Here is a 21,512-nt window from a genome sequence, read left to right as displayed (position 1 = left end):
TACATGCTAAAACTGAGATGCAATATTCAAAATTAGTGAATATACAGATGTGGCAACTAGTGGCTCATTGGGCTGAGACGTGTTTCAAGTGCTCATAATGTCTAAAGATTCACTTCCAGTTTACTTACTTTGTAACACCATCTTCCCTGGATTTCCCATTTCTTGCTATTACACAGCTCTCAATATAATAAAGCATCAACTCCATTAAAAAGGGGAATATAAGACTGGAATGGTTCCATGAATAACCAAAGCAGACTCCAAAGGAAAGGAAACAATGTTTATCTGTACAACAACTTTCAAAACGACTGCATCCGTATCCACATTTCAACTGTGTGACTTGCTGTAAAACAATGACCTGCTGGAATCTATTGAATATGTCCGATGGCAATCTAGCACCTAATCAGTGTTAAACAACATGCACATGTTGAGACTCTCTCACCCCCCCAACACACACAACCACCAACTTATTAGCAGACTCATTACCTCTTGAATAATTTTCTGAATTTTAGCCTTTGTTTTTGTCAACTTAAAGATTTTCTCGCTTTTCTGCAATTTTTTCAGCATGCTGTGTACTGTCGTCATTTATTTTTTTTCTTATTTGTGAAACCGGAATTCAGGAATTGTGTTTTGCTGCCCAAGACGGAAAACACAATTTTTTGATTTTCCATGACCGTTCAGACTTTATCAATGGGCATTATATCATGCTGCCAGAAAACAGCATAACAAGAGGTTTAAAGTGCACCACCAAACAAAAAGAGTTTCCACTCATGCCAGGAATTACCCAGCATCCCTCACGCCGGGAAGTGTGACTCTATAGCATACAGCTGCTCTCAGTGCAAAGGTTTAACCCAGAGTCAACTACAAGATAACAAAAACTAACCCTATCTAAAAGGTTATGATTTATCAAATTACTGCTGCCCTTGCAAAGTGTTATCATCTCTGTATGAATGGTAGACATAAGGTGAGGGAAAGTTATCGAGTCAGAGTAAACTGTGAAAAGCAGAGGTTGAAGCAGCAGTGGTGTCCTGAAGGCATTACGTTTGTTTTCGTGAAAATCACCCCACACTAACATAAGCATATAGTTATTTGTATGGGTGGTCCCAGTGGGAATCAGGCCCCTAAATCTGGCAATTTTAATGCCAACTGCAGAGGTCTACCCACTAAGCCAAACAAGACAACTGTGACCACTGTACAGAAAGTCCCTCACCCATAAGATCCTGTTGGAGAGTCCATCTGAAATCCTTAATGACTTAATCAGAGCAGCTATCACGAGCCATTAGACCAGCAGATTGCAGATTTCACTTTTAATGAGACACACGCCCCGAAAGAGCGGCCCAGAAAATGGGGTCGACATCCAGGGCTGTGGTCTGGAGAACAGAATCAACCACACATGGACTCTGCACTCTGAACAGGTCGACAGGGTTTAAATATGAATGACAAAAGCATAAGGAGAATGGGGTTCGTATTCAGGGAGTCGGATACAATCCCTGCACCAGCTGGGGAAATTTGGGGTGAGGTAGGGGAGTGTTTGACAGTCGGTCTTACTGTTGTGATGCCCTTGAGCAAGAAAACCTGACAACCAGCTGTTCAGTGGTGAAAAGCAGTTAGTGGTCGTAGTGGGAAGCTCCCATATGTGAAAGTGCACAACTGTACTAATGTGAGGCAGAGTGTTGCGCACACAAAAAGTAGATGGAAAAAGGGTTGTGAATGTCTAGCTATATTGTGTCCATCTTTAAAAAAAAAAAAATCCCCTCCCCTTTTCTCCCAATTGTATCCGGCCAATTACCCCACTGTTCCGAGCCGTCCTGGTCGCTGCTCCACCCCCTCTGCCGATCTGGGGAGTGCTGCAGACTAGCTAGACCAGCGGTGGTTAACCATGTGCCATGGAGAGTCATGTGTATGCATGTTTTCATTCCAGCCGGACTCCACACCGGGTGACTTCACTGATTAGCAACCCTTCAACCAAAGAGGAAGAAAGTATCAGGGAAATCACCTGGTGCGGAGTCGGGTTGGAATGAAAAACCTGCATACACATGGCTCTCCATGGCACAGGGTAAGCCATCCCTGAGCTAGACTATGGAGTCACCAGCCGCTTCTTTTCACCTGACAGTGAGGAATTTCACCATGGGGCAGGAAAACGCGGGAGGATCACGCTATTCCCCCCAGTTCCCCCTCTCCACCAAACAGGTGCCACGACTGACCAGAGAAGGCGCTAGTGCAGCAACCAGGACACACACCCCACATCCGACTTCTCACCCGCAGACACGGCCAATTGACCTTTCGCAAAGTCCCGCCCCCCTTAGTTACTGTTGCTATGCCCGTCAAGCATTTCAGAACTATCCAGGAAGTAGCTGGAAAACACCAAAACATGAAGGACGAAATCAGCGCATTGTGTGGGTAAAAGTAACAGTAATAATACGTTAGCTGTATTAGCTATCAATAATAGCTAGTAGCAAGCTTAGCTTGGAGCAGACAGGTATTTTTGTTGATTTTGGATGGATTAAGCTAGCCATGGGGTCTGCTATACTGCGAAATCTATTGCCGACATTGTGCTTCTTGCGTTCTGGGTTTCGGGAAGGGAAAGAAAATTACACCCCCTCCAAACCTTTCAGATATCTAGTATCCGATTTGCAGATCCCATAGACACACCGTTTCAGCATTTTGCTGTGTGTTTGAAAGCTTGACGGACCGTTGCTAAGGTGGGATTGGACAAGCACCGTTCTGGGGTGGTACTTTGCGAAAGGTCCATTGTGTCTGTAGGGACGCCCGACGAAGCTGGAGGTAACACAGGGATTCAAACCGGCGATCCCCATATTGGTACACAACGGAATAGAACACCACGCCACCCAGACACCCATATTATGTCCATCTTGAAATTACAACAACATGGGACAAACTCACTCTCAGATCAAATAAAAAGTTTAAAACCACAAAAACAGAGTTAAGACTCTCACTAGTCTGTTACAAGGCTTTCCCAGGCCATCAATATTGTCAGTAACAGACCAGCTTTGTGTCTCATAACCCTTCCTGTAGAACAAAGCTTCAGGAAGTAGTTTCATTGGGTGTTATGAGTTTCAGAACACATTAGGCACCAAGTAGGCCTGGCAGCCCAGACTACTAATGGCTCCTCAAATGTTCAGCTCCACCCCCTAAACAAAACATTATGATACGGCATCTGATACCCTGTCCAAACACACACTTTCTTTTAGACACCAAATGAATCACACGTGCATACACCCACCCTCCCACACACAGGCAGGGCATTTAGCTTACTAACAACATTAGGGCCAGCTTTTAGGCTACACTGCCAGGTGGAAATGAGCTGCGTCATGCAGACTCACAGATCAATAGAGGATGCATACTACGATACTAATATACCACTGGACGACTTTAGCCAAAGCGTCCCATGGGCGGGTGTATGGGTGCATGCTTTATTACTGTTGGTAGCCACAGAGACCCTGCTAAGTGCTAGTAGGGTTGTTCTGCCCATTCAGCTACATAGAGAATGGAACCCCTAACCAACTTTTGGACATCTCTCTTAATTTTTGTGTACATTTACTGTGTGTGTTCATGTGTGTGTGTTCACATGTGCACTTCTTGCCGTCACATCTGCTACATTAACTTTCTATGGGGTAATGCCACTCATTGGTAAATGATGTCAGTCTCAGTGCACTGTTAGGGTTTGACTGTCTGTCACCTAGGCAACAGCCGCCCTGGTAATGCTATGTATCATGTCACTGGGGTTGACCGATAGGTGGTGTGGGATTCAGGGCTTTCACTCAGTAAAGGGTTGGACCTGTAAACATGACATGCCGAGCAACCCCTGGCTGAAGGCCCAGACAAGTGGTACGAGGTACTTCAACACCACGGATTCTCTTAACAAGGCTTTTTATGGATAACTACAGACAGCGTTGTGGTCAAAACCTTCACCTCAGCAACCATATGCATTCTTAATAGGTTTAGATTGACTCCCACCATCATCTTCAACTTTCCAGCCACTTCATTCAAGACACGTATGTCCACTCCTTTTTTGCATAAAAAAAAGTAAATTTCACAGCACTGTCATCTAGACATTTTGTTTGTACTGGCAATCTTGGCGCTGACTAATAGTTAAAACGTGCAGTGGACAAATAATGAAAAACATATGGCAGCTATGTGTTCATTGCCAAGAAGTATAAACTAGAATCCAGAGAATCTAGGGGGAGCACAAGAGTGTGGGTTATATCTAGTTTTTAAGTTTCAAGTTTATGTTTTAATTCCTATGTTCTGCATGGGACTTTTAAAGCTCAGTACAAAAACCTATATAGCAGAAAGTAGATCTAAAATGAGCTGGCTATACACTACCGTTCAAAAGTTTGGGATCACACAAACAATTTTGTGTTTTCCATGAAAAGTCACACTTATTCACCACCATATGTTGTGAAATGAATAGAAAATAGAGTCAAGACATTGACAAGGTTAGAAATAATGATTTGTATTTGAAATAAGATTTTTTTTACATCAAACTTTGCTTTCGTCAAAGAATCCTCCATTTGCAGCAATTACAGCATTGCAGACCTTTGGCATTCTAGCTGTTAATTTGTTGAGGTAATCTGGAGAAATTGCACCCCACGCTTCCAGAAGCAGCTCCCACAAGTTGGATTGGTTGGATGGGCACTTCTTTGAGCAGATTGAGTTTCTGGAGCATCACATTTGTGGGGTCAATTAAACGCTCAAAATGGCCAGAAAAAGAGAACTTTCATCTGAAACTCGACAGTCTATTCTTGTTCTTAGAAATGAAGGCTATTCCATGCGAGAAATTGCTAAGAAATTGAAGATTTCCTACACCGGTGTGTACTACTCCCTTCAGAGGACAGCACAAACAGGCTCTAACCAGAGTAGAAAAAGAAGTGGGAGGCCGCGTTGCACAACTGAGCAAGAAGATAAGTACATTAGAGTCTCTAGTTTGAGAAACAGACGCCTCACAGGTCCCCAACTGGCATCTTCATTAAATAGTACCTGTTAGAGCCTGTTTGTGCTGTCCTCTGAAGGGAGTAGTACACACCGGTGTAGGAAATCTTCAATTTCTTAGCAATTTCTCGCATGGAATAGCCTTCATTTCTAAGAACAAGAATAGACTGTCGAGTTTCAGATGAAAGTTCTCTTTTTCTGGCCATTTTGAGCGTTTAATTGACCCCACAAATGTGATGCTCCAGAAACTCAATCTGCTCAAAGAAGTGCCCATCCAACCAATCCAACTTGTGGGAGCTGCTTCTGGAAGCGTGGGGTGCAATTTCTCCAGATTACCTCAACAAATTAACAGCTAGAATGCCAAAGGTCTGCAATGCTGTAATTGCTGCAAATGGAGGATTCTTTGACGAAAGCAAAGTTTGATGTAAAAAAAATCTTATTTCAAATACAAATCATTATTTCTAACCTTGTCAATGTCTTGACTCTATTTTCTATTCATTTCACAACATATGGTGGTGAATAAGTGTGACTTTTCATGGAAAACACAAAATTGTTTGGGTGATCCCAAACTTTTGAACGGTAGTGTACATTAGCTAAAACACTTGAGCAAGACTACTGCCTGGTGCTTAGACTTTATGACACCGTTAAAGTTGAAGCTATAAAGTGCCTTCAGACAATATTCATCCTACCCCGAACCTTTTCATTTTCTTCCTGTTACACCTTCAAATCTTAGTACATTGAAATATTTTTTCTCCTCTCACCTACAGACTACATTTCACATGTGCAAAAGCATTCACCAACCCAGAGTCAATACTTTGCAGACTTTTGAGAGAAACTGCAGCTGTGAGTCTTCTTGATTAAGTCTGTATGAGTATAGATATGTTTATATAAGTTTATAGCACTTAGATTTATATTAACTTTTAATATAGTCATATATTTTTCCGCTTCCAGTGTCCGAAGATGGTGGTGCGACTTCACATTTGCGGCAGCCCCACCCAGTACCGTCCATACAGTGTCTTTGTCACCATCTGCGTCGAAGTTTTGTCTTTGTTTGATGGCTGGGAGAGCTGGGCAGACTAAGCTAACTGCTAGCCCATGCAGACCGGCAGTTCTGATAACACCGAGGGTGGTCTGGTGATAGCCTCACCTGGCGTTGACTGTGGTGTTTTTGATGTCGTCGTGAGGAGTGCGGGGAGGTGTGTCGACGGGGTCTGGCTGGGAGAGCTGGTGCTGGATCGGCTGGGAGAGCTTGGTCTGCTTTGTCCGGTGGGCCTGGGGACCATGGTCCCTGCCTGGAGCTACGCCCGAGGAGGAAATGCCGACAGCGGTCTGACAGGACGCAGAAGCAGGGCGGGCTAAGCTAACTGATAACCCATGCAGATCGGTGGTTCCTACATTCATCCTGGCTGGCGTTCATTCCCTTGGACAGTAGTTTTTTTTTGTTTAGTTTGGATATATGTGTTAGTTTGGGCATGTGTGTTCTTGTAGTTTTTGGATGTGTTTTTGTCTTCGTGTTGTACTGCTGTGGGCTGGGGGAAACAGCATTTCGTTTCATTTCATCTACGCAAGTGCATGAAGTGAAATGACAAAGTGTTCCTGATTCCTATAAACTTAAATGTTTATATAAATCAGATTATGGAATTTTGCCACTTTCTTCATGCAAATTTGTAGATATTTGGAATATTACATCGAGCACATTGATAAAAATTTTGAGGCCATACCAGAATTCCATTAGGGTTAAAATCTGGATTTTGTCTGGGACAATCCAGAATATCAACCTTCTTTTTTTGAGCAGTCCCTTAGTAGGTTTTGTAGTGTGCTTTGGGTTATTTTTCAGTTGGAACATGAATGCAATAATAATTCTGAGGGCTTTTTTCTTTTTTAAATTTCCCCTTTTTTCCCCTTATTGTACTTGGCCAATTACTCTATTTTCCGAGCCGCCCTGGTCGCTGCTCCGCCCCATCTGCCGATCCGGGGAGGGCTGCAGACTACCACATGCCTCCTCCGATACATGTGGAGTCACCAGCCGCTTCTTTTCACCTGACAGAGAGGAGTTTCACCAGGGGGACATAGCACGTGGGAGGGTCACGTTATTCTCCTCCAGTTCCCCATACCCCCTGAACAGGTGCCCTGACTGACCAGAGGAGGTGCTAGTGCAGCGACCAGGACACATACCCACATCCGACTTCCCACCCACAGACACGGCCAATTGTGTCTGTAGGGACGCCTGACCAAGCCGGAGGTAACACGGGGATTTGAACCAGCGATCCCCGTGTTGGTAGGCAACGGAATAGACCGCCAGGCTACCCGGACACCCTCAATTCTGAGGACATCTAAATACTTTTCATTACGACATTACAGATGATTACTTTATTTCAAAAAAAAGAATTCTATTTTAATATATTAGTTTCACTTTGCAACACAGCGACACAGGAAATAACCAACAGGGAGTGAATATGTTTTGAAGCCACTGACATGAACAAGATAAGGCAAACGAAACACTGTGTTCTTGTCTTTGGTCTGGTTTTGTTTATCTGTCTTTAGGCTTCTATTACCCAGTGCCAACTGCTAAAGGAATCTTGTTATAAAAGGTCTGTGGGCAGCAAGGTGGTACAGCTTTTATGAGGAACGGTTTTGTATTTACGAATTACACTTCGAGCAGTGTTACCTCGACATTCACTCAGCAATAGTGTCTAACCACAGCATTCACTGCTGTCAGAGAAAAGGAGTGATCAGTAATACTTCATTATTTAACAATTCATTCCCTTAAAATCTCTACAACAATTCAGGTTCAAATGTTTAGAGCTAGTACTTCTACATATTTGGCATTTAGTTCAGACTTTTTATCCAGAGCAATTTATGATCCTGCCAGCAGGTAGTAGAACGGGGGGGAAAAAGCCACTATATTTGCCGTTGTATTGTTACAACTAACTGTATTCTTACAATAAATGTGTTCTCTGCATTTAACCCATCCTATTGTATAGGAGCAGTGGGCAGCTGCAGCACCCGGGGACCAACTCCAGTTCTTCTTTCCATTGCCTTGCTCCTAATACCCTAGGGTTAAGGGTATTAAACCCTAACATGCATGTCTTTTTGATGGGAGGAAACCGGAGCACCTGGATGAAACCAGGAGACACGGGGAGAACATGCACACTCCACACAGAAAGGACCTGGAGTTTGAACCCAGGATCTTCTTGCTGTGAGGCAACAGTGCTAACCACTGGGACACCGTGCCGCCCCGAAGTAGTCAGTAAGTATTAAGTAGTTCAGTGTCTTTTATTAATCTACTCTATGCTCTTTACGCTGCTTCTACAGGGACTGGGTATGAATTCCTTCAGTGGCTCAGTGGATTGAGCACTGCAGAAACCTTGCCAAAAGCATCTGCCAATGAACTGTTTTATGACTGGCCATGCACTGCAAATCCAGTGAGCTCATTGAACTTATGCTCTGAACCAGGTTTAACAAATCCATTACTGCACAGCAATGGCACACTTCATGTATTTAGAAGTGGCTATCAAGTGTGGCCACGTTTTTGCATGTTGTATAAAATAATGGTAATACATTTGAGGTAGGAGCTGTGTGTGAATAACATGTCTTCAGCCCCTCTGAATATTGGGAAATACAGGCTCCAGCATGTGTAAGGACATCTATGAGTTCAATGTACCGGAGAGAGAAAGACAGGGAGAGAGAGAGAAAGACAGGGAGAGAGAGAGAGAGAGAGAGAGAGAGAGAGAGAGAGAGAGAGAGAGAGAGAGAGAGAGAGAGAGAGAGAGAGAGAGAGAGAGAGAGAGAGAGAGAGAGAGAGAGAGAGAGAGAGAGAGAGAAATTGTGTATGTTTGTTTGAGGGCAGCTGCTTCATTAGGGGAATACAGGCCCAAGCATGTGTAAGGTTATCTATGAGTTCAATGTACCGGAAAATGGATGGGGGGGGGGGGGTGAGCGAGAGAGAGAGCGAGAGAGAGAGGGAGAGAGTGTTCTGGATGAATGTAATGGAGGATGTAGAGAGATGTGAGTGAGTTTGAGTGATTTGAGAGAGCTAATAAAAACAGTCTAAAACTTGGTAAAATTGAAGAAACTATTCAACAAGAAGCTGCAGTTATAGGCTAAAAAGCCCAAACACCAGAATCATGTTTATTGGCCAGGAATTTTTTGAAGGGGGGGGGTTCCCCCTCCTTTTTCTCCTCAATTGTATCCGGCCAATTACCCCACTCTTCCGATCTGTCCCAGTTGCTGCTCCATCTCCTCTGCTGATCCGGGGAGGGCTGAAGACTACCACATGCCTCCTCCAATACATGTGGAGTCGCCAGCCACTTTTCACCTGACAGCGAGGACTTTTGCCAGGGGGACGTAGCACGTGGGAGGCTCATGCTATACCCCCAGTTCCACCTCCCCCCTGAACAGGTGCCCCGACCGACCACAGGAGGCGCTAGTGCAGCAACCAGGACATATACCCACATCCGGCTTCCCACCCGCAGACAATGTCAATTGCGTCTGTAGGGACGCCCAACCAAGCCAGAGGTAACATGGGGATTCGAACCAGCGATCCCTGTGTTGGTAGGCAATGGAATAGACTGCCGCGCTACCTGTACTACATGGCTCTGTCAGTGAACTTAACATAGAATAACAACTTGACAATACAACAATCTTCAGATATATACACAAGGATTGACTATATACAGGTGAAATAAGATCAACATGTTTATTGCGGTTGTTGGGTAAAGACATGATGTCATATAAAAACCTAGTGTCTTTTAATTTTTATTCTATTTTTCAGGAACAGAGAATAACTGGTTTGTTTTTCCGTCTTTATTGTCTTCATCCCTCGACAAGTAACACAACCCGAATTGTTAAAGGGTGAAGACAGTTTGTTCTGCTTGCAAATTAAAACACCAAGAAATTAAGTGCAAGTTTATCAGCATCAATGCTAATAATAATAATGTAAAAGGAATATCAGATCATTTCAGGAAAGACATCATGGCTTGGCTAGCACTCTGCGCCGACAGACTAAAGTAACTTCCGTTTAATGTAAATGGATTATGCCGTCACCCTGGAAAATAAGATTACTGATGCAAATTAAGTGATACTCAATTATTTTAGCATTTGCTTTGATTTGGGGACATTTAGGTTATCTAAAGGTGCTAAAAAACTTAATAGGGTTGGATTTGCCCAAACCAACCCCTTGCATTTCTGCTACTGTTGTATTTTGAAAGATTAAAAAACAAAGACAAAATACAGGCGTCCGGGTAGCGTAGTGGTCTATTCCGTTGCCCATCAATATGGGGATCTCCGGTTCGAATCCCTGTGTTACCTCTGGCTTGGTTGGACGTCCCTACAGACACAACTGGCACCGTGTCTGCAGGTGGGAAGCCGGATGTGGGTATGTGTCCTGGTCGCTGCACTAGCGCCTCCTCTGGTCGGTTGGGGTGCCTGTTGGGGGGGGGGGGGACTGGGGGGAATAGCGTGATCCTCCCACACGCTACGTCCCCCTGGCGAAACTCCTCACTGTCAGGTGACAAGAAGTGGCTGGAGACTCCACATGTATTGGAGGAGGCATGTGGTAGTCTGCAGCCCTCCCCGGATCAGCAGAGCGGGTGGAGCAGTGACCAGGACGGCTCGGATGAGTGGGGTAATTGGCCAACTACAATTGGGGAGAAATGCTAAAAAACCTAATATGATTGGAACTGCCCAAACAAACCCCTTGCATTTCTGCTACTGTGCTATTTTGAAAGATTAAAAAAAAAAAAGAAAGCAGAAATAGTGGAAAGGTCAAAGGGTTTATAATCTTGTGGCGTCCATTATGTACAATTCCTGAAGATTTTAACTATCAGAAAAAACAGTAAACCAGATTTAGTGCCTGAAATATAAATAAACCACAGCCATAACTTACCAGCAGCCCATTAAGTAAAAAATAGAGTGTGCCAGTTCAGTTTGTCTTGGCAAACTGCAGATCTGGTGGGGAATTTTGCCCATTCCCGTTATCGGTATAATAGCCTTTCTTTGGAGGTTTAAGTTCAGACTCCAGCTGGAAACAGCTGGCCAACAGATAGAAAAAATACCGTTTGCTGCACCAGCTGTTAAGCTTACTGACTGCAGACTGGGCTCAAACTATGTCTGCTACCAACTCAAAACTCTAGCATTTTAACTTGTTTGTGAGCACTTTGGCACACAGCTGGGATAAAATGCAGACAGTCGTGCCATGTCAAAGTTCAGTCTACTGCCTGTGACTGATTTGTCTGACACTTCTCTGTGATTTGCCAAGTGAAGTAAAGTCAAGCCGCCTCGCGCTCCACCTATATGTTACTCTAAAAGCCAAACATTAAGAGATGTCACAATATATCAAGACACAGACAAAAGGTGATTCTTGTAGGGCTGCAACTAACAACTATTTTGGTAATCGATTAATCTGTAAGTTATTTCTTCGATTAATCGACGATTCACATAAAAACAAATTTTATTTCCATCATTATATTCAAAAAACAACATTTTACTCCAAATTGACAATAATACAAAGAATACAAATAACAGACCTATATTTATGCTATCCAACATCTGCAAAAGATTTAAGCTTTTTTTAATAAAGTGCACAAAAACAGGTTTTTTTTTTACATTGCTTGAATGGACCTGAGCCGTTTAATAATAATGATAAATAAATTAAAGGAAAGAAAAACGTAAAATACAAACTGAGTCTTAACAGGCTTTGCTACATCAAACAACTTTAAAAACAGTAACACTGCAAGTAACACTCATACACTCACTCATATTCTCTCTCTCTCTCTCTCTCTCTCTCTCTCTCACACACACACACACACACACACACACACACACACACACACACACACACACACACACACCTCTTTCTACAGGAACTTTGCATTGTGATGCATAATGTTAACACAGACAAAAAAAAAGTTTTCTCCACCTCGGCCATGTTTCAAATATTTTTGTTTTTTCTAAAAAAAAAAAATTGTGTTTTTTTGAAGTGACGTAGCTAGCTCTGCGATACAGCGTGCACCAACAAAGGCCCAACAAATGGATTGATGAACTTCGTGGCCAACTAGTTTCATAATCGCATTTTATCGATTTCATCGATTTGTTGTTGCAGCCCTAAATTATTGTAATAAAAAAAAGTCTAGGGCGTCTGGGTAGCGTAGCGGTCTATTCCATTGCCTACCAACACAGACAGGGATCGCCAGTTCGAATCCCTGTGTTACCTCTGGCTTGGTTGGGTGTCCCTACAGACACAATTGGTCGTGTCTGTGGGTGGGAAGCCGGATGTGGGTATGTGTCCTGGTCGCTGCACTAGCGCCTCCTTTGGTCGGTCGGGGCGACGTTTCAGGGAGGGCGGGCGGGCGGGGGGGGGGGACTGGGGGGAATAGCGTGATCCTCCCATGCGCCACGTCCCCGTCAAAACTCCTCACCGTCAGGTGCAAAGAAGCAGCTGACGACTCCACGTGTATCGGAGGAGGCATGTGGTAGTCTGCAGCCCTCCCCGGATCAGCAGAGGGGGTGGAGCAGCGACCGGGAAGGCTCAGAAGAGTGGGGTAATTGGCCGGGGGCAATTGGGGACAAAAGGGGGGGGGATAAAAAATAAACAAATCTAAAACTTTCAGACTTTTATTCATAACACTGCCAGATTATTAATTGCAACAATGTGATTGGTAAAATCAAAGACCTGGGGTCACTGCCCCTGTGTGGCTCAATGGGTTGAGCATGATACCATCACTGCCAGGGTTAGGGGCTCCATTTCTTGCGCAGGTCATTCTGCAATGTCTAGTACTAAAACCATCATGGTTTGAGGTTTCACTGGGGCTGATCGCAGTAAAAATGGATGCACTTGTGGTACCATACATAATGAATTGAGGGAACTCTTGTGTATGTTACAGTCCTATGATGGCTGAGGCATCTGGTGTCTGGATACGGTGTCCAGTGCAATATCCAGTTTAGATGGCTATCAGCCAGGGATGCTCACTGAATTTTTTTCCTGACCGGTAACCGACGCTCATTAACCGATCATTAACTGTTAACCGACAAGATTAAAATGTACTATTTACAATGGACGAGTGTCTGTGAAATGTGCTACTGTGAACGAAATAAAACAGACTGAATAAAACAGGCCTACATTAAAAATATTTAACTTAAATAAATGCTTGAGTAAATTCCAAATAGTAGCCAAACTTTCTAAAACACAAAAACAGATTAACAACACAGTAACACATCCTGCCAAGTGTGCTGTATAAATCGGCATGATAGCCTAGATCTCCCACGTAGAAAATATTTTGTAACTTATTAGAATAAAGCACTAGCAGCCAGACTTTCTAACATTTAAACAGATCAACAAAACGAAAACTTGTAGTCGCATTTTTTGTTCCTAGCTTTGTTATTGTTCGGTCGGACAGAACATTTGTAACTGCCCACTGTTGTTCAAGAAGTACTGCGAACATGTTGCACACCGAATCCCACCTAGTTCTGCATGACTGGATGAGCTAGTGTTCTGGAAGTGTCACTTGTTCTTGTTTGGCATCCGGTGCCCTACATGCAGGGGTGCTGTGGTTGCAGTGCCTGACAAGCTGCCCAGCTGCAACGATAACCCGACGCACACACACGTTAAATCCATCATTTACCGCCAGCTGCAGTGGATGCGCAAAACAGGCAACTGAGTGCCAGTTTACCCATCCGGGAGAGGTAGCAGCAACGATGTTACATGCATTGTCGTGGACACATTCAGACACTTTCCTAGAAGTCCCAAAGTCTCCACTGCATCAATTACTTTCGCTGTGAGGTTGTTAGGCGCTTGTCAGCCTGGCATATTCTGTGTTAATAGGATGGCCGACTTAACCTGCCAGTCCTCATTGATATAGTGGCATGTAACTGTCATGTAGCTCTCTGTTGTGAGCGCCGTCCAACAGTCGGCCATAAGAGCCACAAACAGTGCTACCAAGTTGTATTTTAAGCTCTCGTTTTTTCTCTGCAAAACGGGCTTCAATCCAATGGGTCAGTGTTGATGGGATTGGTTATTTAGGCTCGATATAGCCCAGTAGCCCTTAAAAACCATCCCCACAGACCACGCTGATGGACAAAATGCCTTTCTCCACCACTGAACAGATTCTCGCGAGTTATCTCCTCAGTCCATCGCACATCACATCCTCTCCCTGCTAACATGGAGGCCAAAGTTTGTCTTCCTCCATCACCTGATGCTTGTGGATGTTTGTTTTGCAAGTGGTTCATTGTGCTTGTAGTACTGCTATATTTCAGTCCTGCACTGTATATTTTACAAATAACTTCATCGTCCTTTTGGTCAAAATGGTCCCACACAGTACTTCTTTTTGCTCGCTTCATTTTGCTCGGGCAGAGAAATATGATTGTCGGCATGTGTGGTTGGTTGCACGTGTTGACACGCCCCCATGAGTTGATTGATATGTATAGCCTATTTTTCTTTAACTATGCAGCAAACTTTGGTAACACTTTAGTATGGGGAACGTAGTCACCATTAATTAGGTGCTAATGAGCATGCAAATTAGCAACATATTGGCTCTTAATTGGTCATTATTACGTACTCATTAATGCCTTATTCTGCATGGTCTTATTATACAACCAGTAAGCCATTAACTATGAGTTTTCCCTCTATAACCTCAGAATTATTGCTTATTAGTAGTACCATCTCAATATGCTTTGCTTAGTATGGACTTTATAAGGCGGTAGTATCACAAGAAGAGTTATTCTCCCTTACTAACACTTAATGAATATGGTCTGTTCTTACATAACAAAACACAAAACTACAAGTGTTAATAGTGTTAAATTACTGTAAATTAAGTTTTTGTTACTTAGAATATGTTCCCCATACTAAAGTGACATCTTGATCATTACTAATTCACTAGTAATTAAGTTTTTCTATGTTCCCCATACTAAAGTGTTACCCAAACTTTTTTTAATTACTTTTTTAAAATATATTTTTAACCGTTTAACTGATCGCATTAAATCGGTTACAATTCTTATTATCGGTTAACGGTTAATTATGAACATCCCAACTTTCAGCCCCTCTGGGTTGACCTGATAAAAGCTTGGTTGATACTGCAGGTGGCAAGGTTGGCACCATCTGTGTGACCGTGTGCCAGGGTTGGTGCGCTAAACTGGTTCTCTATTGGCATGATGATGATGGGTTTTTTTTTATATCTACATCCTGGTTTTTGTTGCTGGAATTACTGTTATCCCTGAGCAGTCCAAAAAGCTTGTCCCTTCTAATCTCATGGTATTTTATCTTTGAGAAAAACAGAGGAACAAGCATTATGAGGTAGAAGGGTGTAGTGTGTGCAAGACAGAGGGATAAGGAGAAAGGGCTGGAGGTGAAAATTGTGTGTCTGTTTGACTATATGGGTGAAAGAAAGAAAAAACATAGGGGGTATAGTGTGTGCATGTTTGTAATGCAGTCTTACCAGGATAGAGTGCATGCCCATGTAAATTCGGCTCAGGCAGACCAGTAGACACCAGCACAGAGCCAGGCTGAATCCCACTGAGAACGGGTACTGTTCAGGGGAGGAAAAAAAAGAATTTTTTTTTTAGTAAAGTACAACATAAAGGAAAAAGGCCCATGTGTCATTCTGCAGACCACAATAACATGTTGCCAATATTAAAGCACTTGCATTTTCTTAGCAATCAATCAATCAAGTTGCATTTTATATAGCGCTTTTCTAGCTGCAACAGTCACTCAAAGCGCTTTACATTTCTGGTCAAATCTGAATTCCAGACACCTGTTATAATAGAACACAAGCCGTTTTCTGTACAATCGATACCTATTTCGTATGCGTAAGTCGACCAAAACGTGATTTACAATGATTAACTTATTCACACATGTATAACAAAAAGATTTGACATGGGCCGTTTGAGACTATTGACATTAAGCAGACCAGTGACAGACCTTAGTCGGTGTGCAGATAATGGATTGTCGACAGCAGTGGAATGGTCACCAGAAACTACAAAGTTATTTTCCTGCACCTAACATTGCCATTTCTATTATTACCACGTGGAATGAATCAGAGCCTCTGAACAGCACACAGGCTTTGCATATCAACACGGCCGAATGGGTTTCCGTGTTAACTGTTCGAATAGATTTAATAATTTCAGCGCATGCCAGGCGAACCACATGCATAAAAATCGCTTGTCACTCAACAAGTAAAACAGACTGACGAATGGATTACGTTGCTGACTAGTGAGCCACTATTGCAGCAGTGTTGTCAACCAGCACTTGCTACCATCAATGTTACTGTTGATGGTAGCAAGTGCTGGTACCAACGTTATGAGCAATTAACTCAGTCATACAATATAAAATGAACAAACGCTAACCTGGTTAACTACCACAGTGGCTTGTTCAGTGGAGAAACTTAAGAGCCAAGGTCAAAATGTACTACAAGTACACGATGCTGAATTTAAACCATGTGAAACATTACATAATATCTTTGGCATTTACCTAAAGCACTTATCCTGAGCGACTTACAGTGAACACAAAGTTAGAGTTAAACTTCAATTCCCTGGATGTTTCTAGCGCAATAGACTAACTTTCTTGTTTTGGTCCTCAGCTAAAAAATACATCGGAGCATACAACCTTACATATGGTGATTAAAATCATTTTGGGTCTGACCTATGCAACAGGTGTGGACGGAAATGTTTCTGGCATACAATGTACTTTATTATCTACTAATTTATGTTGGACTCCATAAAGATTTCAGAGTTTACTCTTTCCTTATCAATGTACTGTACCTGGCCTACAGCGTAGACATGAGGATGAAGAAAGAGCAAGAGATAGGAGTGAGCTTGTTTATTAGAGAGAGAGAGGAGAGTGAGAAAAGGGGGGGGGGGTAAGATACAGAGAGGGAGCTAAAAGCCTTTTCTTCACTGGAAATAGCTCAGATTTCCGCTCTCAGAGACCAGAATTTCATTACTTACCATCCCTGCTTCCCTTCCTCAGTCCCACTCATCAGACAGCACACAACCCTTTAGGGGGAAATGACGGCACTGACTCTGTTTAATGGACTCAGCGTTGATGCTAACACAACACTGATAAGGTACTGGGTTCTCAAATGTGCAGCTGAAGACTAATGGATTTCATTCCGAATATGCAATTTCCAAGAGAGGCCTTGATCCACAACAGTTTTAAGTTAGACTTCAGTGGCATTTGTTTGTTAAGGAATGGTCTTATTTCACTCCCTCAAGGATTTTGGTTATTCATTCAAGAGGTTTCTGTTATATACTTTCTTCATTTGCCAAGACTTCTGTGGAAATGTTTTGTGTAGAGATGGGACAATATGGGATTTTAGTGCGGATTGTGATTAAAAAACGCATAGGAAAAGTTGATCGTGGTGAATTTCCATTATCAGGGTAATCATAAATGGGGATGTCTGTGAATGTTCTCATTCATCCAGGTCATGGTTATCCAAAGGAGTTGAATCAAGTGCAACTGGACTTGGTATATATACCAAGTCCAGTTGCACTTGATTCAACTCCTTTGCATAAATGGGGATATTGTCACGAGGGACTTGAAAAAGCTGTCTAACTCGTACTCTCGCTCGCTCTGTACTGCATGCTGGGAGTTCTGGGAGCTGTTGCTACCCCGAGCTCAGCGATAGATGTGAGTCGTTGCATGTGCGAGCATAATTGGTTTACGGCAAGTAAGAACTCTGTTTCTAACTTTGGAGATTTCTTCCCTCCTTATTTTCTATCTGTCTTTTCTGCACGATCAAGTAAGTGTTTCTTCCGTTTGTTGGCTGATTGGCGACTGTACTGCCATTTTTTGCTGGTTGTTTTGCGAAAGAATGGCATCCTCCAAGACACCACCTGCGTCCATCTGTCATGGGATCTGGACAGTCCCGCCGGAGCCCAGTGTGATGAGTGCGACAGTGGAGGAGGTTTTGTTGGCCATAGGAGAGCAAGTTGTCATTGTGGTTACCTGCTGGGTATGTTGGCGGGAGTCTGATGCCTTGTCCACACTAATATGGGTATTTGGCAAAGTGAAAATTTTCCTTGACGTTTTGGCCTCGCAAACGGCAGTTTAGGTCACTAAAACAGAGTTTGTTTTTTTTAAACGCAGGGAGAAACTATCCATTTAGAAAAACACCCATGGGCATCCAGGTAGCATAGCGGCCTATTCTGTTGCCTACCAACACGGAGATCACCGGTTCAAATCTGTGTTACTGCTGGCTTGGTTGAGCATCCCAACAGACACAATTGGCCGTGTCTGCAGATGGGAAGCAGGATGTGGGTATGTGTCCTGGTCGCTGCACTAGCGCCTCCTCTGGTCAGTCAGGGTGCCTGTTCAGGGAGAGGGGGAACTGGGGGGGAATAGCATGATCTTCCCTCGCGCTATGTCCCCCTGGCGAAACTCCTCACTGTCAGGTGAAAAGAACCGGCTGGTGACTCCACATGCATCGGAGGAGGTATGTGGTAGTCTGCAGCCCTCCCCTGATTGGCAGAGCAGGTGGAGCAGTGACCAGGACGGCTCAGATGAGTGGGATAATTGGCCAAATAAAATTGGGGAGAAAAAGGGGGGGGAAATCTGTGTGGTCAAGGCCTCAATCTGTCCTTCTTTGTTTTTCACTTAAAAGGATGTTCACAAAAAAAAACAATGTCCTATCTGTAATGCAATAAAATATTTGTTTCTTAACAAAATGTAAGGTAAAGTGATCCCAGTATTTTATTTTTTTTGTACCATTTTAAGAGTTTTAAGGATATTTTGATGATTATTGGGATGATATCGTGAATCGCAATTATTTTGGCCAGGATAATCGTGATGTGACATTTTCATATTGTCCCACCTCTAGTTTTGTGGCAGTCTTTAAAGACATGCAACTGAAATGTTGCTTGTTCGACTCCACTGAAAAACACCCTTCTGTCCCTTAACAACCACCACTTAAGTGCCCTTGAGAAAAGCACGTAATCCTCAAATGCTACAGTGGAGCTTCTCAGCGGCCAACACTAAAAAACTGATTGCACAGGACTGCTCGGCTCCAATGTGTAAATGCGTAAAACACATGAATCTGTATACTAAACACAACAATATATTACATCTATCTGACATGCATGTAGAACTCTCCCTTTGCACAATATGACCATGTGACCCTTGTGCCCCAATTTAATTTTAGATTTTATTTCACAGTAATACACTTATGGTGCCTATGATGTAAGAATGCATGCTAAATATGAAAGAAACATCCTCAATCACATTGCAATATTGATGTTTCAAACTAAACATAAACCCAAATATCATACAGAGCATCCTGTTGTTTTCCCCAGGATTAGAGAAGTTAAAGATGAACTACAGAGTTTTTCATGAACACGTTTATATTAAATTTTCACTCATGCAGACAGTGTTTACCGTGAGACTCTACTATGTTTACAATGGTTACTGTCTTCAAAGATATTCAGAAATTCCAAATTTTTACTACTTAGATTTCAATATTTTGGCTTCAATATTCACTAGGGAGTGGAATCGGCAGGGACCTTGTGATACAATATCATATTGATTCTTGAGGTGTCAATTCAATATGCAACACGATTAAAATCAAAATTAAAATCAAAAAGACATGCATGTTAGGGTTAATACTCCTCTCTGTGCCCCTGACCAAGGCAATGGAAAGAACTACTGGAGTTGGTCCCCTGGCGCTGCAGTTGCCCACTGCACCTATACAATAAGATGGGTTAAATGCAGGGAACACATTTTATTGTCACCATACAATGACGAAATTACGACTTTGTAATATTGTGGTTTGATATTACAGTGTTTTGTGATTTTTGGTTACTTTCACTACTAGACTATGAGAACTGTTGTGTGGAGTTCAGGGAGGCGTTAAGACAGGCACTGCGTGGTGGTGAAGAGTTGCCAGATGGCTGGGCAACCACTGCAGATAGTTGAGGGAGACAGCTAGGAAGGTACTTAGTGTGTCATCTGGACAAAGGAAGGAAGACGAGGAGACTTGAAGGTGGAATGAGGAAGTACATAAAAGTATACAGAGGAAGAGGTTGGCAAAGAAGAAGTGGGATAGTCAGAGAGATGAAGAAACTAAACAGGAGTACAAGGAGATGCGGTGTAAAGCAAAGAGAGAGGTGGCGAAGGCAAAGGAAAAGACGTATGGTGAGTTGTATGAGGTTGGACACCAAGGAAGGAGAAAAAGACTTTTACCGATTGTCTAGATACAGAGAGACCAAGCTGGGAAGGATGTGCAGCAGGTCAGAGCAATGAAGGATAGAGATGGAAATGTGCTGACAAGCGAGGAGAGTGTGTTGAGAAGGTGGAAGGAGTACTTTGAGGGTCCAGGTTTCTTACCTGGATTATTGAGCAAGCATCAAGACAGTACTTTGAGGGGTTGATGAGTGAAGAAAATGAGAGAGAGAAGTTTGGATGATGTGGGGATAGTGAATCAGGAAGTGTGGTGGATTAGCAAGGAGGAAGTGAGGGCAGCTATGAGGATTAAGAGTGGAAAGCCAGTTGATCCAGATGACATACCTGTGGAGGCATGGCAGTGTTTGAGAGATGGCACTGGTGTTTTTACTAGATTGTTTAACACAATCTTGGAAAGTGAGAGGATGCCTGAAGAGTGGAGAAGAAGCATACTGGTACCGATTTTCAAGAATAAGGGTGATGTGCAGAGCTGTATTAACTACAGAGGTATATAGTTGATCAGCCACAGTGGAAAGAGTTAAGTTAAGAGTTAGGTTACGAGGACAGGTGATGATTAGCGAGCAGCAGTATGACTTCATGCCATGAAAGAGCACTATAGATGCGATGTTTGCTTTGAGAATGTTGATGGAGAAGTATAGCGAAAGTCAGAAGGAGTTACATTGTGTCTTTTAGAGAAAGCATATGACAGGGTGCCAAGAGAAGAGGTGTGGGATTGTTTGAGGGAGTGGCAGAGAAGTATGTAAGAGTGGTGCAGGATATGTATGAGGGCAGTGTGACAATGGTGAGGTGTGTGGTAGGAATGACAGATGGGTTCAAGGTGGAGGTGGGATTACATCAAGGATAGGCTCTGAGACCGTTCTTGTTTGCAATGGTGATAGACAGGTTGACGGATGAGATCAGGCAGGAGTCTCTGTAGACTATGATGTTTGCGGATGACATTGTGATCTGTAGCAAGAGTAGGGAGCAGGTTGAGGAAAGTTGGAGAGGTGGAGGTATGCACTGGAGAGAAGAGGAATGAAAGTCAGTAGGAGCAAGACGGAATACATATGTGTGAATCAGAGGGAGGACAGCGGAATGGTGAGGATGCAAGGAGTAGAGGTGACGAAGGTGTATGAGTTTAAATACTTGGGTCAACTGTTCAAAGTAATGGGGAGTACAGAACAGACGTGAAGAAGAGAGCGCAGCCAGGGTGGAGTGGGTGGAATAAAGTGTTAGGAGTGATTTGCGACAGAAGGGTACAAGCAGGAGTTAAAGGGAAGGTTTACAAGATGATAGTGAGACCAGCTACGTTGTATGGTTTGGAGACAGTGACACTGACGAAAAGACAGGACGTGGAGCTTGAGGTGGCAGAGTTGACGATGCTAAGATTTTCATTGGGTGTGATGAAGGACAGGAT

General features: G+C 43.2%; 1 protein-coding gene across 1 annotated transcript in view; it reads right to left on the bottom strand.

Annotated features, from left to right (window-relative positions):
* Positions 1 to 21,512, bottom strand: part of sgpp1b (sphingosine-1-phosphate phosphatase 1b) — a 43,246-nt gene that overhangs the window by 11,102 nt on the left and 10,632 nt on the right. Inside the window, exon 2 of the mRNA XM_056296374.1 lies at positions 15,381 to 15,470. Within this exon, the coding sequence (XP_056152349.1) occupies positions 15,381 to 15,470 (90 nt within the window). The remainder of the gene's footprint in view (positions 1 to 15,380; positions 15,471 to 21,512) is intronic.

Source organism: Lampris incognitus, chromosome 16 (assembly GCF_029633865.1).
Source record: "Lampris incognitus isolate fLamInc1 chromosome 16, fLamInc1.hap2, whole genome shotgun sequence".
Taxonomy (NCBI): domain Eukaryota; kingdom Metazoa; phylum Chordata; class Actinopteri; order Lampriformes; family Lampridae; genus Lampris; species Lampris incognitus.
This window is presented reverse-complemented; position numbering and strand designations above follow the sequence as displayed.